A 15,931-nucleotide genomic window follows, 5' to 3' on the forward strand; every position below is an offset into this window, starting at 1 on the left:
ATCGAATACATTGGTATAAAATAATTTATTAAATAATTATTCTAAATCAGAAAACACAACAATTGTACATACTTGCATAAACAATTGCACTTACTAGCTGACAGCAAACAACTGAAGCCTTACATATTAAAAATATGTACATATATTTCAGTCATTTTAAACATCTCTTAGTTGTGAAGAAATGTGAATTATACATATGGAATATTGATTGAGCTCTACAAGTGATAAAATCAAGTTCCCGTCTCCTGTATTTAATACATTCGTGCGTTTGACTATTTAATAGGCCAATAAAAAGAAAATTCGCTTATATAATAGTAAAAATCGATTATAACGATAGAAATCACTAACGATTATAACACATTCAACTAGATAAAAAAATTTAATTGATATGTAATGACTAGTATTTTATATTTCAGATGCAAGAGACGAGAATCTGCACACTCCACTGATCAATCATGCAAGTATGATAAGCTATTTATAATGAGGACAATATGATGTCACATTTAGAATAATAAAATATTTTCTTATGATTATAGATTTTTCTTAAGATCTATAAAAATTATAGCTAATCGTGTATTTCCATAGGTATCTTTTTCTTTTTCAAAACTGTTATTACAATGATGATCAATCTTTCCACTTTTTTCACAAATTTTTTACTTTAAACAAATGTGAATTAAGAAAGCTCTACGCTATTACAAACGATTACTATTGTACATACATGATTGCACTCTTACATCTGTTCCTATAAGATTTGAATTCAATTTGTAGTCTTTAATTCTTTCAATTAAATGCTGATTAAAAAACATTCACAGTTCATCATGAGGTGCTTCAAAAATAGTAACTTTTAATCTTTCAATCATTAATATCAAACTCTTTAAAACGTCAATTTCATCCATAGTGAGTTTAAGATTATTCAAATTTTGATAAAAGTATAAGAGATTATCTATAACAGGCAAAAGCGAAAGCTTAATGTTCTTAAATTCAGTTTTACAAACAGGAGATATTGTGATCATACTGTCTGAAACTACTTCGAGAAAATCATTATTTTCTATGCTAAATTGGCTAGTTAGCTTTTCTTTGAAGCACTTGATCATTAAGTTGCTTAGTAACTTGCAGTAATCGTGTCTCAATAATCTTTGCTCGAAATCTGTAATGGCATACTCCCTCATTTTTTGCTGACGCTGTTCGATATCATAAATCTCTTGTAAGTTTTGTCTTTCGATTATTAGATCACTAATTAGTTTTATTGCTTTCATTTGTATCTGTAATTGATCATCGTCTAGGATCTTTCCAAATAGTTGCAAACCACCATGATCGATCCAAGCTTTCTGAGCAGCAGGGAACTGGCGTATTAAGGCACTTAGAGCATAGAGACATCTGGATTTTACTTCAATTTTATTATTTGTAGATAAAACGTGCAGTAATTTTTGAATAAAATCATTTTCTAATGCCTTAGCTTGCACTTTTGGATTTGATTGCGCAGCTGCTCCCAAAAGGCGTAATGCTTCCAATTTTATTTCATTATTGGTTCCATTAAGGCATGGTGATACGATCTTAGTTAGTCTGCAATAAAAAAGAATAGTATTGTTCATAAATTTCTTCCCTAAAATAAAAAAAAAAGATTTTATTTTTATATACGTACCCATCCATGTCTGAGAATATTTTAGCATTATCAATTTGATGAAGAAGATATTCTAAATTGTTCAAAATATCCAGAATTTCTTCAATCTCTATACTGGTTAACGTTCCTGTAGTGATACTACTTTTGTACGATTGGAATTTCTGGAAAAACCTCTTTAATAATTCCGAATCACTTGTAACATTGAGTTTGAGAGAATTAAGTTCCTCTTTCAAGGTTTCATAAAAACGTTTGAAATGCTTCTCACTTTTTGGCCGAGTTTCTCCATCCTAGAATAAAGAAAAAATTACAGTCAATAAATTGTTAGATGTATTAATTTAAGATAATAATAATAAAAGCAACTATATAATTGATAAAATGACATATTAAATAATGATGTGAATATTAAAGAAATACTGAATAAGCAAAATTATAAACAGTTATAATTATCGTATAAAATAATATTATGTATTTATACAAGAGAGATTTATCCTATTTTTAAAGAAATAAATTACAAGTTTAATTATTAAATATTGCATCTATATAAATATTGAATATAATAATAATAAATTGTTACATTTACGTTTGAAACATCTTCTGCTTCTTCTTGTTTAAGCTTTTTTAATCTTGCTTTTAATTCGTCAATAGGAAATTTTAAAGATTCAGAATCTTTCTTTATTTTCACAGGCTCCTCTTCTTCATTTTCTAGCACTGACTTATCAGGATGTAATGTCAATGACTTGGAATTTGATCGATTTGCATTTTCATCATCTTCTTTCACGTCCTCTGCGTCGTCCATTAATTTAGCCTCTGTCACTCCAGTTGCAAAATTATGTCTTACATGAAGTCCTTTGGGGATCGGAGTTCCTGCATATATATATAATAAATTTAATCTTTATTACACTTTATTAAATCACTTTCATTAATAAGTATTTACATTTATTTATGACATTAATTTTTTTTGGAAAGCTTCTAATACAGAATTCTCATATTAAATTGCAATTATGTGACAAAATTAGTTTTATTCATAAAGACATAAATCATCTAAATATTTGTCGATAGAATTACATGAAAATGATAAAAAAGCATTTTAATACGAAACGATTTAAATATCACAAGGCTGTTTATATTTGCACCACGTAATCGAATCTGAGTATACGTCACTGGAAATACTTGGCCTGCGTTCGAAAATCCTCCTCGTGAGGTAAAGTAATGTTTAATTGACCAATCAGGACAAAGAAATCTTTGATTCTGACTGGTCAATTAAATTCTGCTCTTTTTCACAAATAGAATTTTCGAACGCACCCTGATTTACAACCACCGAGAGTTTGCACTTTCTATTTAATAAATTCCAGAACCCAAGTAATCTCCAAAAATCTCACATCACAACACGTTTTATTCTTTGAAAACTGTGGTCTGAATATCCCATTATTGCGAATCACCGCGATAAAAATCGTACGACGGATTTGACTGACGTGGTGTTTGGAAGAGAAGAGAGATTCGGTTGACGTAAAGTAGTCCCACAATTGCATCTCGTATTTGACCCGACGAAAACACTCACCCTTCTTCACCGTCTGCCATTCATGCGTCGCTACGAAGGCGCTCTCGTTTTTTTCGGCATCGCCGAAAATCGCGAGCGTCAGGTAAATCAACAGGACGTACGTGTCGGCACGCATTCTTCCGACAGGCTATCGCACGTATCGTAGCGTAGGACGTGTACGATTTTTTCCTCCAACTAGTCCACGCGGGCGAATCTTCACAGAAGCGCACGTGTTCCGCGATCTGTCATCGGCCGGCGAATAATGCGCGAAATGTCAAATTGTCGGAACGCTGCTCCGCGACATTTATCACGGGACTCTCGTCGGAAGTTTCGTTATTCACGTTTCACGTGTTGCGTCCGTTATTTATTGCGTCAAAATGTGGACCAATGTGCCGACAATAGTTACGTGCGTTCGCCGCCAGAGCCGACACGAACCAATAAACGATAGAGACGATGCTGCCACAATTGTCATTTGAAAGTTATACATTGTATATATATTACAATTTTTATTATCGTCATAAATTTATATAATCGTTTTTTGGAAGAGGCAAATGATAAAACAATGCAGAGCAAAATATAATTTTGGAGCGGAAAAAAGAATGGCATATATTTGAGGAGGTTTGTAGGGGATTTTTTTTGCGCGTCGCCCCTGAGCGCACGTCGCGCTCGACCAATGAGCGCGCGGAACGTAGTCTGGGCGCGCAAGGTCGAGTACGCGAAACTCATTTACTACGCGCTCATCCGTCGACCGGCACGTGCGGCGACCTTTCCCTCGCGCAGTAATACAGTAACCGTTGCGCACACGCGGCGTCGCTCTCTCTCGGCATCTCTCCATCCATTACTACCGTGTACAGCACGCATACACGTCCCTCGATCGCATCACGCCGACGAGAATCCGTTAATATCAAGACCGATCGCCATGGCGGAGGAGTATCTGTACGGTAAATATGATCGGCCGCGGTGCCGCGATCACCGGCCGCCCGTTATTTAGCGTCTCACGCGGATACTTACGTATCGTCGGCCATTCGAGAGCGAAGGGGATGCGTTTGGCCGAGACGCCGGCTGGCCATTCGGCCATTGCGACCGACACCGACCCCCATTGTCTTCTTTGTGACGAAACCGGCGAGAATAATTCCGCGATCGCTTATGTCGCGTCGACGAGCGACGTACACGTGTACACGATTGTGATTTGTGTGTTCAGGAGTCACCCTCGAGGGACCGAACGCGAGCGAGGTATGGGACCCGGAACACAAGAACGACGACTCGGACAGCGCGGCCCAGCACATCGGCGCCGATCAGAAGCTCATCATAAAGATGGTAAGTGCGACGTGGTGTCGTCGACCTGGGTGACGAGAGGAGACCGTCCTCGTCGGCAGCCACCACCCTTCCTCGTCGACGCAGGAGAGGTAGCGGCTCTCCGTCTCTAGTCGCGTGCATCGTATTCTTGTCACGAGATAAGCGTGCGTTTATCAAATTACATCGGTCACGGCGATGCCCAGTATTCGGTCTATGTATGTATTATATATGCATGTGTGCGTGTGACGCGTCCTCCGTTTAATCGCACCGAGAGACGGAATCTCGACCTCGTCGCGTCATTCGGCAATATCTTGCCCGTCTACTCTCCATTCTTTTTTTCCTCGCCGCATTCGTCATCGTCGCTCCGAAACTTTGCGCGCGAAACTTCGATCGCTATCTCCCTCCTCGGATCGTCTTTCCGTGTTCTTCGTTTCTCCAACTGAAATATTTTTTCTACCGAGGATAACCAAGATTAAACGATCGTGATGTACCTATTCAAGTTCCGTTCGACATTCGTTTAACGTTGCTTATTTTTAGCTCACGCGTCCTTTGAAATTAAGTGCAGGCATTTTTTTTATTCCATCGACGACGTACTTCCGTTCATGGCCGTTTGTGAATACAGTCGAATCGTCTTGTATGAAGCGTGAATCGCAAAGCGCCGACTAATTTCGGATGTCTCGTGAAAGTTTGATGCTTGGCGCCATTTTTTAATAACGGCTTCGCCCTTCCCCCACTTCACTACGGACTACGGATAGAACTCTGATTATATCGAAATGAAGATCACAATGAAAATATTTTTACAAATAGGTGAATTTGATGGAAACACGGATCTATAATTTAATTGATAGATCACAATCTGCAGATTGAATTGTAAAATTTCATAGCACTCCGGTTACCGCGTGGCTTTTACAAAGTAAATAATAAATATTGAAACTCTTATCGTTAACGAGTCATTTTGTAAGAATTAATTATTATTTTCATTTATGTATCATTATTTAACATTTATTTAAATATTGATAAGTAAGATACATAATACAGAACATCTTTTATTATTCACTTCATCAGCATTTCTTGTCGTTCTTATTACATTAATTACATTAAACTCAAAGTCAACTTCATGAAAACATTTAAATTCGTCATTCCTTTGTTTATTGTCCTATTTATATGAAAAATGATTCGTATATAATTATGTTCTTTTCGGAGGCAAATTATTTCCTAACCTAAAAAAAAGGCTTGCTTTGAATTAATTGTTCAAAGAAAATTTTTGAAATACACAAATAAAGATATTTTGAATAAGATGTATTTAATAGATAATAATTATTAATAAAAATTCGGTATATAATTTCTCTATTTGTTCATTTAAAGTTCTATTAATAACTTTTTTAATTGTCATATTAGAATTCTTAATCTCATGGATAACAATCATGTTCCAAATATTTATGATTCATGTCATTAGACATTATTGTATATATATTAATTAATTTCACTCACATAATTACTATTATAAATTTTGCAGGCTTTGCTAGGACCAGAAGCCAAATCTGGCGAGCTCAATGTGCTGCAGGTAGAGGCAATGGGTTTGAAAGGACCCATCAAAACGCCAATTGCCTTGTTGGAAATGGGCAAAACAGCGCAGATTATTCTTGATCTCAGTTTCCCAGATCCTCCTGTTACATTTACATTGGTCAAGGGCAGCGGACCTGTTCACATAGTAGGACATAATCTCCTTGGTAAGTATATATCTCTGCAAAAATATGTTTATGATTTAGTAAATTTAAAACTAAAGAAGTTTTATTGGTAAATTGTGACAACTTTATTGTAGTAAGATGTGTTTTATTATACATTTATTATAACTTATATACACAGTTCAAAACAAAATGCTATATGATATGCATCTTTTAGCAATTTTATTTAAAAAGTGCACATTTTATTTTGTTTATACTTCTAAAACTATGTTAAATAAAGGCGATATAATAATTGGACGCCTTTCTCAAACAACATATTTCAACAAAAATACATTTTTTAAAAACATTACAAAAAACAAGTTTGTAAGATAGAGACGAAAAAGAAGAATAAATATTTTAATGGTATTTTTAATTTGTAGCAAAATTTTATGTGTACAATTCATATTTATTGCTTTTTATTGACGCATGTGCAATTTAATAATATTTATTTTGAATATATATACAACATTTTTAAAGAGATCAGATCTGAAATAATTTTTATTATTAAACACATCTACATATATCAAAATAAAAACATTTTTAATTCTAAAGTGATAATTGAATATAATTAGATCTAATGTAATAATGAAATTCTAATGTCATACAACTTTAATTATTATAAAACGTTCTTCTTAATAAATCATGAAATAGTTTTGATTATAGAATGTTTGTTATTTATTCTAGACACATTTCAATTAGTAACAATTAAAATAAAACAAATATTTTTAATAATATTTATTTATAATTGATGCAGCATTAGTGCATGATTCACATTAACAACATAAAAATCTTTTTCAGATAGTTCCACCTTTTATTTTCATTTTTTTTTACTAACTTTACATTACCATTTCAGGTGCGCATATTGAAGAGTTTGACGATATAGATGATGAGATGGAAGAGGAAAACATCGATGATGAGGATGACGAAAAGGTATGTATATGTTGTGTGTGCATTATTAAATTTTATATACATATATATATATATTATATAATAAAAAGCATTGAGAGAATATAAATATGTATTCTAGGTAACAAAAAACTTTATTGTAATAAATTTAACCAAAATGCATGTGCACGTAAATAATATTACATAAAAAAAATTATGGGTGAGGCATGTAGATATTACAATAAATTCATTAATAACAAGAATTTATATAGGATGCATTTCTAAAAACATGACAAATACTTTAAATGCCCAAGATGCGTTTGAATATACATATCAGTGTTAAATTATAATTTATTGTAGAGAATTTAATAATGCATCTTGTGATATATCTTTAGCTTGTATATTGCTAAAAATTAATAGCAATACTTCAAGTTATATATATTAGAAATATCAATTTCAGGCACCGCAAAAGAAACGAAAGCTTTTAGCAGAGGATAAAAAAAATGGAATTAAACGGATGAAGATGTAGACAAATAGAATGTTAAGATATAAAAAAATATACACTGCGCTATAATTAATGTGTCTTCTAACAAATACGACATCATTGCACTAAAAATACTTTGAATTTTACTTGACTTTATCATATTTTTAAGATAACTTTGAGGAATTACAATTTGAGAAATGGAAAAAGTGGAGGTGATCCACTTAAAAAAAGTCATTAATGTAACTTTTATCTATTATATCTGTGTTCTCATTCGATGTTCGTTTTATTTTTGTAAAATAAATCATAATATTTTGCAAAGAGTTGCTTTTATTCTTTACTAATCACGCTTCCTTTTTTTCCACTTTTGCAAAGTGATGCATTTGATGAATTGTAATTTCTATTTAAAAATCAAAAATTATATATTAACATATACATTAATTAAATAATAAAACCAAAGCATATTTTTGGAAAAACTCACAAATTATTAATATAAATGAAATCTGGAATTTTGATTATAAAACGCGATAAAATTTGATGTAAATTTTTGTGAAACTTTTGCTAAACAAAAAAATAATAAATGCATGAATATATATATATATGTATATATATACATATATATATGAGGCCTCCCCATATTTATTTCAAGATTTTAATAAATTGTAATATCAAATTTTTGAATCTTTAAGTATGAAAGTTTATCAAAATATGATTTTGTTTGCTTGTACAATTCATTGCATGATTGCATTTTATATTTCTTGTAGGATCCTGAAGACGAAGATGATGAAGATGACGAACCTAAGAAGAAGAATGCCAAATTAACAACTGCGGCTAAATATAAAAATCAGGCCAACAAAAATAAGAAAAAATAAGTACGAGCCTTAAAATTATGAAAATAAAACTCTTAAGTTAGGATATTAAACATAAGTCCATCAGTAATATCATCATCCGCATTTGTGCGAATCTAGTATCATTTCATCAGATTATTATACGACAAATGTTGCCTTCCATCTTTCTAAAACACAACTGGACCAACAAAATATAAAAATAAAGTAACTATGGTACGTATAATTTCGAAATAATTGTATGTTACATTTTTCTAATTATAAAAGCATATTTCAGAAAGTGTTTGCATCTATTATTATCGAACAATAATAGATTGGTTAAAAATATTTTTGTAATCTCTTTATACTTCTGCAAAGCGAAGCTTATGATGATGATTAATCTTTCAAGTAAGCCGGTTATCTTCCTCGTGATTGAAATAAAACTTTAGGAAGGCATATTAGGTATACCTCAGGATCATTTAAAGTTAGTCAGATGTGCTGTAAACATCTCTGGAGCATTAGAATTGTTGGACGCATCTTGGTGACATCTTGCAGCAAATCTGACTAGCTTTAAATTATCCTGAGGCATGCCTAAATCATTTTCCAAAGTCATCCAAGTCTCATTTCAATCGCGAGATAATCAGCATATTTGTCAGTTTATACATTATTTTTAAAAATGCATTCCCGGATATTTTTACAGAGTAATATTATATTTAGAACTTAATATTCAAAAAGAATATATTTATGGCAAGATTTTTATAAGATAATTTATCTGTTTTCAAGAAGTACCTCTTTTAATTATTATATTATTGAAATTATTTTTTTGATGTGAAAATTTTATATAAATGATGGTATAGAGGGAACTTCTAAGGACAAAATATCATAGGTTTTTTTTTCTTATTATTAGACAGATTGATCTTATTTAAAGAAATTAATCACTGGATAATTTTATAATAAAACAATGTTTAAATGATTTTTGGCCCAGTTGTTGTTATTGTAAAATTTATGGAAAGCACAAGCAAATTACAGCGAAGTATCTTGTATATTCTGTTTATTTTTTGTTTTGTATTGAGATCGTATTCATGTCGATACACTTCCAGAGATACAAAAAATATATTGTTCTAACAACATATTTAATTAAACAATTTTTTGTCTCATGTTAAACAATTGCTAAAAAAATAAGGCTCCAATATAATTTATTATTTTCATGTGTACAAGATGGGGAAAAAATTATTGTCGATCACAATTCCACAATTTTACTTGTGTCTCTTCTAAAGATATCAGGATGAGAAAAAAAAGGAAACATATACATATGTCATTTCAACATTCATTCCATTTGATAAAAGATAATAGAAATGGGGGTTACAGGTGTACTAGGTAAAAAGAAGAAATGCTCTTACATCCAGTGTCATATGTGATTAAAGCATATGCGATGCGTGTGTAAAACACGTATGTGCGACAAGTAGTATGTGTGTGTGTGTACACCTATTTTGTACATATACGATACAATAAAAAATTTCACAACTTTTAAAATCCGTATTGCTTGGGTGAAAATGTTCATTTGAGCATAACCTGTTCTGTAGAGAGCAACGATTTTCAATGCGAATTTTCTACATTATACATATCGTGATTATTGACGAAAAAGAAATATTTTATTTCTGAGAGTATATATATATATATAAAGTATGTTATACATAAAAAAATTATTTTGGAAATTCCCTTCAGACTTATGAATATGATATTCATGATTGTATTCAAGATTTGTTGACATTTTTAACGTCTTTTATTTGTCTTTAATTTAATCTAATGTCTAATGTCTCTCATATATCTGATAAGTAACTTTTGCATATAAACACTTTCTAGAGAATTAATGTACAACATGTCAATTTCTTTTACTTATAGCTTACATAAGGAAGAATATATAAAGGAAAAACATTTTTTTAATACATATCGAGTTTTAAATAGATTTATATACAAAAGCAGTCAAAAATTATAACTCTTGGATATTTAACTAAAGTGTGTTTAACGAAGTGTGATGTGATATAATCAATTAAATAGCAGAGCAAATAAAAAATTATCAAATAGACATGTTACAGATTGGCTTTTGGAGTTAAATATTGTGATATGCAGAATATTAACTTGAATAAATGTTCTACTAATATCACAGAGAACAGAGTCCCTCAGAACATTGCAGAATGTGACATAATTGATGATGAAGTAGTAACTTTACAGAAACAAGTATGTTAGTATTTTACATGACTGCAAATAATTAATGATTATATATCAAGCCCATATTTATACATATAGATGAAACATAGATATTTAGATGAGTAAGATTGATACATTTGTATATGAGTCTATATAATTTTTCATATCATTAATAATATAACAATATTGTCAATAATTGTAATTCTCTTAATCTTATTTGCATCTAGATAGCAAAATTGAATATGAGTCTATATATTTTTTCATATTAATAATGTAACAATATTGTCAATAATTGTAATTCTCTTAATCTTATTTGCATCTAGATAACAGAACTGAATAAAGTTATTGTAAACTTAGAAGATGCTATACAAATAAAAGATACACAATTGGGAAACACACATCGAGAGAAAGGAAGATTATTGACAGAGCTAAAGAAGCAACAAAGATGTAATAGAAATCTTAGACGTAAGACTTGATTATTATAAAATTTTGCAAAGTATATATGCATATTAATTTGGGGCACTGCTAGTATCATTTTTGATTAAATTATTTACTGATAATATAAATAAAATATTTGCATATCTTCATCCAGATTTACGCAGAACTTGGTTATTTATTAGGAATAATTCTAGAAACTATTAATTCAACAGATATTTATAATGTTTTAAAATTGTATATTATTTTTATTGTAGAACAGTTAGATGATGAGAAATTTTTTTATCAAAGGGAGAAAGAACACTTTATCGAAGAAATGCAACGATACAGATCTAAATATACTGGTAACGTGTCTAAGTTTCAGCAACAACGGCATAAGGAATTGGAACAAGCGCAAGATATTTTAGAAACAGAAAATAAGCGACTTAGAGAGGAATTGGTGAATAAAAATGAAGTTACATATAATATATGTATAAAGTTTCTTCGCATGAAACATGCCAAGGACACATTAAGATATAAATTGGATCAGCTGTTGCACGAGCATCTGCTAGTAATGGCAGAAATGATGGAAAAGTTAGACGAGGCAAGAAAGGAGCTTAATTTAATTGTATCGGAGAAGTTTCAAGAATCGTTGCCTCTCAGTAAAGCTAAATTTTTACAAGTAAATAATGATAAATATATATATATATATATATTGTTTTATCACTCATAATTTTTGAATTAGACTATATTATATATCATATGTGAATCTCAGGTTGTACAAAGGAATAATAGACTGATGTATGAAAATGCAACATTAAAGGTACAAATTCATCAACTTACACAGAACATAGAAAAATTAAAAAGTCAAATGCAAAGACCAAAAAAGATTAATATAGACGCTAAGATTATTGAGAAATTATCATCACAAAGCAGTACAAGGTATGCTATTAAAGAAATATCTACAATCATATATATAAAAAGATATTTTATTTTATTATAACACCAGCATCGTATGCAGATGTATTATCACATATACACGCATATATATATATATACAATGTTAAATTATATTTAAATTTAAAATTTAGTCTATATTAATATATATGCACAATATAATTGTTTATATATTTTTTACTAGTATATTTTTCTTATGTTTTTAGATCAACTTTAATCAACAAAACTGAGAAAATCGCTTTGCTCTCTAAATTATCTCAATCTGTCGATTATTTTGGAGACGTAAAGGTAATCTCACAAAAATTTAAACAATTAAATAAAACAATGAAAATATAAATAACTATACACGCTTAAGTGAAATATTGAAAATGACAATTGTAAAAAATTTCAGGCTGAACGCGCTCAAAGTGCACCGGGGATTGTAGAAACATCCGCAATTCCTTAACAGAATAGATAGCTCTTCGAAGTAAACAATGTGTTGAATCACACTCGTTTCGGATGTCTTCATTAATCAGACAAAAGTGACAGGAGACAGATATAGAGACGAAGATAAAATTAATTGTCTCTATTGTCATTAATTTATTACTTATTAGTCGTCGATATAAAAGATTTCTTTTTTATCGACCGCTTGAAAAAAAAATATAGAGGGCGACTATGTACAGTCACCTCTCTCTGTTTTCAAAATCATTCGCTTCCCGCTTTCCTTCTGCAACACATCGTGTCGTCTTAATTTCTCAACAAGGTCAGTAACTTGAATGTATTTTCTACGATTTCGTGACAATGTATCGTTGTGCTCTTTTATCTATGCGAAATGTACGATATTATTCGCGTTTTCAGTATTCGCATATTAATGCAATTATAAAAGCGATTATATGGAGAAAGAGGAGAAACATAGAAGAAAAGCGATCGATGGCCAATACTATTTCGTATAAGCCGATTTGCTTTTTCTCTCCTCTTCTCCGATATAGAGAATATCGACAAAATGCAGAAGGGACGTCAATCGGACGATAAAATTCGTGGGCGTTGAACTAACCTATATCAGATCGCGACGGCGCGATTATTAAAGCGATAAAAAAAGACAGGGTGTTCAATGATGCATATCGATTTTTGGCGCTTCGGATTATTTTATGCGTAAGCCGCTCTTTCGGAACAAGCATATTCATTATATACAGAAACATAATTTCTATTTTTATATCTTTTAACAAATTATTTTCATTTTAATTTTTCTATACAATTGATAAGAACGAAAATTAAATATTTGCCAAGAGTTTTGACGTTACTTCCATTATATTAATATATATATTTAATATTTCGGCATGTAATCGGTTAATTAGCAAAGCCCGAATCTCGAAAATGTACTTGAAATTTCATTCTCGCGTCACATCGAAAGTCGTCGAGAGTGGCAAAAATATTATTTAGCGTCGCCCACGCTGTCATCGAGTAAACGCAACGTCGTTGTTTACCTCGTCACTCTACGACAGAAAGAAATGCGGATCAGCGGGTGGTTAAGTGCTACCAGGGAAACCTTTAGGACAGTTTAACGCCTCGCTCGCGAGCTCCGGTCGTTTCCGAGTCCCCCATTAAGTCCGGTCCGAACACCCATCGACTTCCGCAACAACGACGTCAACGGGGGTATATTTCCGCGACCGCTGCAACACAATCGCGCGCCCTTTAATAGAAAAGAAATTATGATTATAAAAGTCGAATAATATATCATAAATCGAAATATATAATAATGAAATATCGAGCGGAACCGGACTTATATCTCCGCAAAATTCTACCTCGATATTCTCGTCACATATATCTAGCGTTAAATGCGGCGGTCCTCCGATATCGAATTTTATTTGTCGCGTGTGAATATCGCGCCCCCGGTGCTAAATATGCACCATAGAGAATAATGACCTCTGGCTTTAACCTTTCTCATGTGTGGAGGTGAAAATATATAATTAAGAAGAACAATTCCATTCTAATATTACCGCAAATTACGAGTGAGTCAGATTAATGACTTCCTGTTTTTCTTAAATATATATAGAGAGAAATTGTGCACTTAATATTTGATATGTTTTATATTTAATATGTTTGGTAGATGTATTTTAAGTATCCAACTTAATTTACTGAACTTTTAAATTTACTAACTTAAAATTAAATGTGCGATCATTTTTAAACGTGATATTGTGTATATTTTTAAAAATATCTAAATATAATCTCATATCTCAGAAAAAGAGATATTTCTTTTTCTTGTATTGCAAAAATTCTTTGAAGTCTAAATTAATAATAAGGATAAAAGAAAATACATATTTTTCTTTTGGGAGCAGATATTTTACGTAAATAAAGAGATTCACTCAAAATTGCAATTAAATTTACATTATTAAATTATTATATTTATTATATTTACATTATTAAATTATTAAAAGAATTAAATTAGTCAAAAGAGAGAAAGAGACAGATCTTTTTTCTTTTAATAATATCACGGATTCCTGTCTAATCATCAAATTAATAATACTTTCTTCTACATCATCGAAGTAAATAATTTGTATATGTCGATCAATTTAAGATATAATATAAAGCTATAAATATTTCTCTTTTTAGACTTAGATATATTATGTAAAAAAGAGATTCTTACACAATTACATATAATAAATTTGTTTTGGATAAACAAATGTTTTAGAGAACGTTTTATCTTTCGATTTCTATAAATTAATTCGATGAAATAAACACATAATGTAATAACTATATTGACTTACGCGATATATAACAATGCTTTACTCTGAGATTGATTGGAAAAGGTCACACATCTTGAGATTTTCACTGAAGACTTTATTGAAAAATGTCTTAAGGTTCTGTGTGTAACAATCCGGAATTATAGGAAAAAACTGAAGAAGTATAAAAAGAGCATTAAAAAATATTATAGTCATTTTGTCTCTACGTCAAATTACTGATTAATTAAATTAACTTTGTTACATTTATATATATTATTCTCTTCTATTTAAATTCTTTTTTTTATAATCAAATTAATTTTGTGTATTATTTTTTATATTGAATTATTTTATATTAAAACGCATTATAATAATCAGAGTTATATAATATTGCTACTATTAGATCGAGATTACATTACAGATTACGCTGTAACGTGCAATAGAGATACAATTGTTTAAAGTTACAAATTACGAGATGACTAATTTGCTTTTATTTCGACACAATAGTTTATTGCTTACGCAATGAGCAACGATTTCAAAGCCAAAATCGTGTCGCCTACACACAGGAGTGAGTTAAACAGATTTAATCCCATAATTAGCTAATTAATCGTACGGCCGCTAATCACGTAATGCGCCATTTAATATTTATAGCTAGATAGTAGCTGTGTTGTTGGAATATATAAAAAATGATATGATTTTGACAAAGATGTCATTTCCTAGGACTCCGGATGTAACGTAAAAAAAAATATAATGTTAATTATAATTCTTTTAAAAGGATTAAAGGAAGACGAAGTTTTAACATTTAACGACAATATTTTATTTCAACGTATAGCATTTCTAAGAATGTTCGAACGCAAGCGACCGTTTATCATGTGGAAGACAGTGAAACGAAAGTTATTAGTCGTTAATTATCGGCCGTACGTGACACTGACAGCTTTAATTAAATCGATTTTTTTCATCGTTCTCTCGAAACACCTGTCGCATCCGCGATTTTTCAACAGTGATGACTTTTGTAAGAGAACGCTATTTATCGGGACGATAATACATTGTGTCGGCTTTGAAAACATTACCCAGTATCCGCACACACATGCATATACACATAAATATGCAAAACGATCAGAAAGAATGCGCAAAAATATTTAGTTTATAATACTTTTGTATTTTTAAAATTAACGTGGTAATTTTTTTATTTTTATTATAAAGACGGTAAAGGAAAATGAAACGTAGTAGATACATTATTCAAACTTAATTTAATAATTATTTAATAATAATTGATGAGAATAAATAC

The 15,931-nt window shown here is 30.8% G+C and overlaps 3 protein-coding genes across 5 annotated transcripts; 2 read left to right on the plus strand and 1 right to left on the minus strand.

Moving 5' to 3' along the window:
- Positions 1-25: 25 nt before the first annotated feature.
- Sil1 (Sil1 nucleotide exchange factor) lies at positions 26-3,659 on the minus strand. 2 transcript variants are annotated; one of them, XM_083049426.1, is made up of 4 exons: positions 3,180-3,659; positions 2,196-2,485; positions 1,643-1,908; positions 26-1,563 (listed from the first exon to the last, which is right to left on the minus strand). In XM_083049426.1, exons 1-4 carry the CDS (start codon positions 3,292-3,294, stop codon positions 807-809), a joined length of 1,428 nt encoding a protein of 475 aa, XP_082905552.1. In that variant the 5' UTR covers positions 3,295-3,659; the 3' UTR covers positions 26-806. The 2 variants fall into 2 exon arrangements, with proteins under 2 accessions (XP_082905552.1, XP_082905553.1); XM_083049427.1 differs by having other exon boundaries at positions 28-1,563; positions 2,202-2,485; positions 3,180-3,606.
- A 133-nt stretch (positions 3,660-3,792) lies between these two features.
- Positions 3,793-9,901, plus strand: LOC145942566 (uncharacterized). Of its 2 annotated transcripts, none has more exons than XM_083049431.1 (5): positions 3,793-4,099; positions 4,360-4,475; positions 5,971-6,184; positions 7,032-7,108; positions 8,309-9,901. In XM_083049431.1, exons 1-5 carry the CDS (start codon positions 3,832-3,834, stop codon positions 8,414-8,416), a joined length of 783 nt encoding a protein of 260 aa, XP_082905557.1. In that variant the 5' UTR covers positions 3,793-3,831; the 3' UTR covers positions 8,417-9,901. The 2 variants fall into 2 exon arrangements, with proteins under 2 accessions (XP_082905557.1, XP_082905558.1); XM_083049432.1 differs by lacking the exon at positions 8,309-9,901 and adding an exon at positions 7,524-7,811.
- A 138-nt stretch (positions 9,902-10,039) lies between these two features.
- On the plus strand, positions 10,040-12,686 carry LOC145942573 (uncharacterized). Its single transcript, XM_083049439.1, has 6 exons — positions 10,040-10,606; positions 10,900-11,041; positions 11,269-11,672; positions 11,766-11,932; positions 12,154-12,235; positions 12,339-12,686. Exons 1-6 carry the CDS (start codon positions 10,493-10,495, stop codon positions 12,390-12,392), a joined length of 963 nt encoding a protein of 320 aa, XP_082905565.1. The 5' UTR covers positions 10,040-10,492; the 3' UTR covers positions 12,393-12,686.
- Positions 12,687-15,931: the final 3,245 nt, after the last annotated feature.

Source organism: Prenolepis imparis, unplaced genomic scaffold, assembly GCF_030444845.1.
Source record: "Prenolepis imparis isolate NDT839.2.m4 unplaced genomic scaffold, iyPreImpa1.0 SCAF_11, whole genome shotgun sequence".
Classification (NCBI taxonomy): Eukaryota; Metazoa; Arthropoda; class Insecta; order Hymenoptera; family Formicidae; genus Prenolepis; species Prenolepis imparis.

What these genes read in the sequence shown, in the direction of transcription:
- LOC145942573 (XM_083049439.1), top strand. Translation starts at nt 10,493, where the DNA reads ATGCAGAATATTAACTTGAATAAATGTTCTACTAATATCACAGAGAAC. An exon ending in ATGTAATAGAAATCTTAGAC is followed by an intron (nt 11,042 to 11,268) that starts GTAAGACTTGAT and finishes TTTTTATTGTAG; the next exon opens with AACAGTTAGATGATGAGAAA. An exon ending in TCATCACAAAGCAGTACAAG is followed by an intron (nt 11,933 to 12,153) that starts GTATGCTATTAA and finishes TTATGTTTTTAG; the next exon opens with ATCAACTTTAATCAACAAAA.
- Sil1 (XM_083049426.1), bottom strand. Translation starts at nt 3,294, where the DNA reads ATGCGTGCCGACACGTACGTCCTGTTGATTTACCTGACGCTCGCGATT. An exon ending in AAGATGTTTCAAACGTAAAT is followed by an intron (nt 1,909 to 2,195) that starts GTAACAATTTAT and finishes TCTTTATTCTAG; the next exon opens with GATGGAGAAACTCGGCCAAA. An exon ending in ATATTCTCAGACATGGATGG is followed by an intron (nt 1,564 to 1,642) that starts GTACGTATATAA and finishes TTTTTATTGCAG; the next exon opens with ACTAACTAAGATCGTATCAC.
- LOC145942566 (XM_083049431.1), top strand. Translation starts at nt 3,832, where the DNA reads ATGAGCGCGCGGAACGTAGTCTGGGCGCGCAAGGTCGAGTACGCGAAA. An exon ending in AGAAGCTCATCATAAAGATG is followed by an intron (nt 4,476 to 5,970) that starts GTAAGTGCGACG and finishes TAAATTTTGCAG; the next exon opens with GCTTTGCTAGGACCAGAAGC. An exon ending in ATGATGAGGATGACGAAAAG is followed by an intron (nt 7,109 to 8,308) that starts GTATGTATATGT and finishes TATTTCTTGTAG; the next exon opens with GATCCTGAAGACGAAGATGA.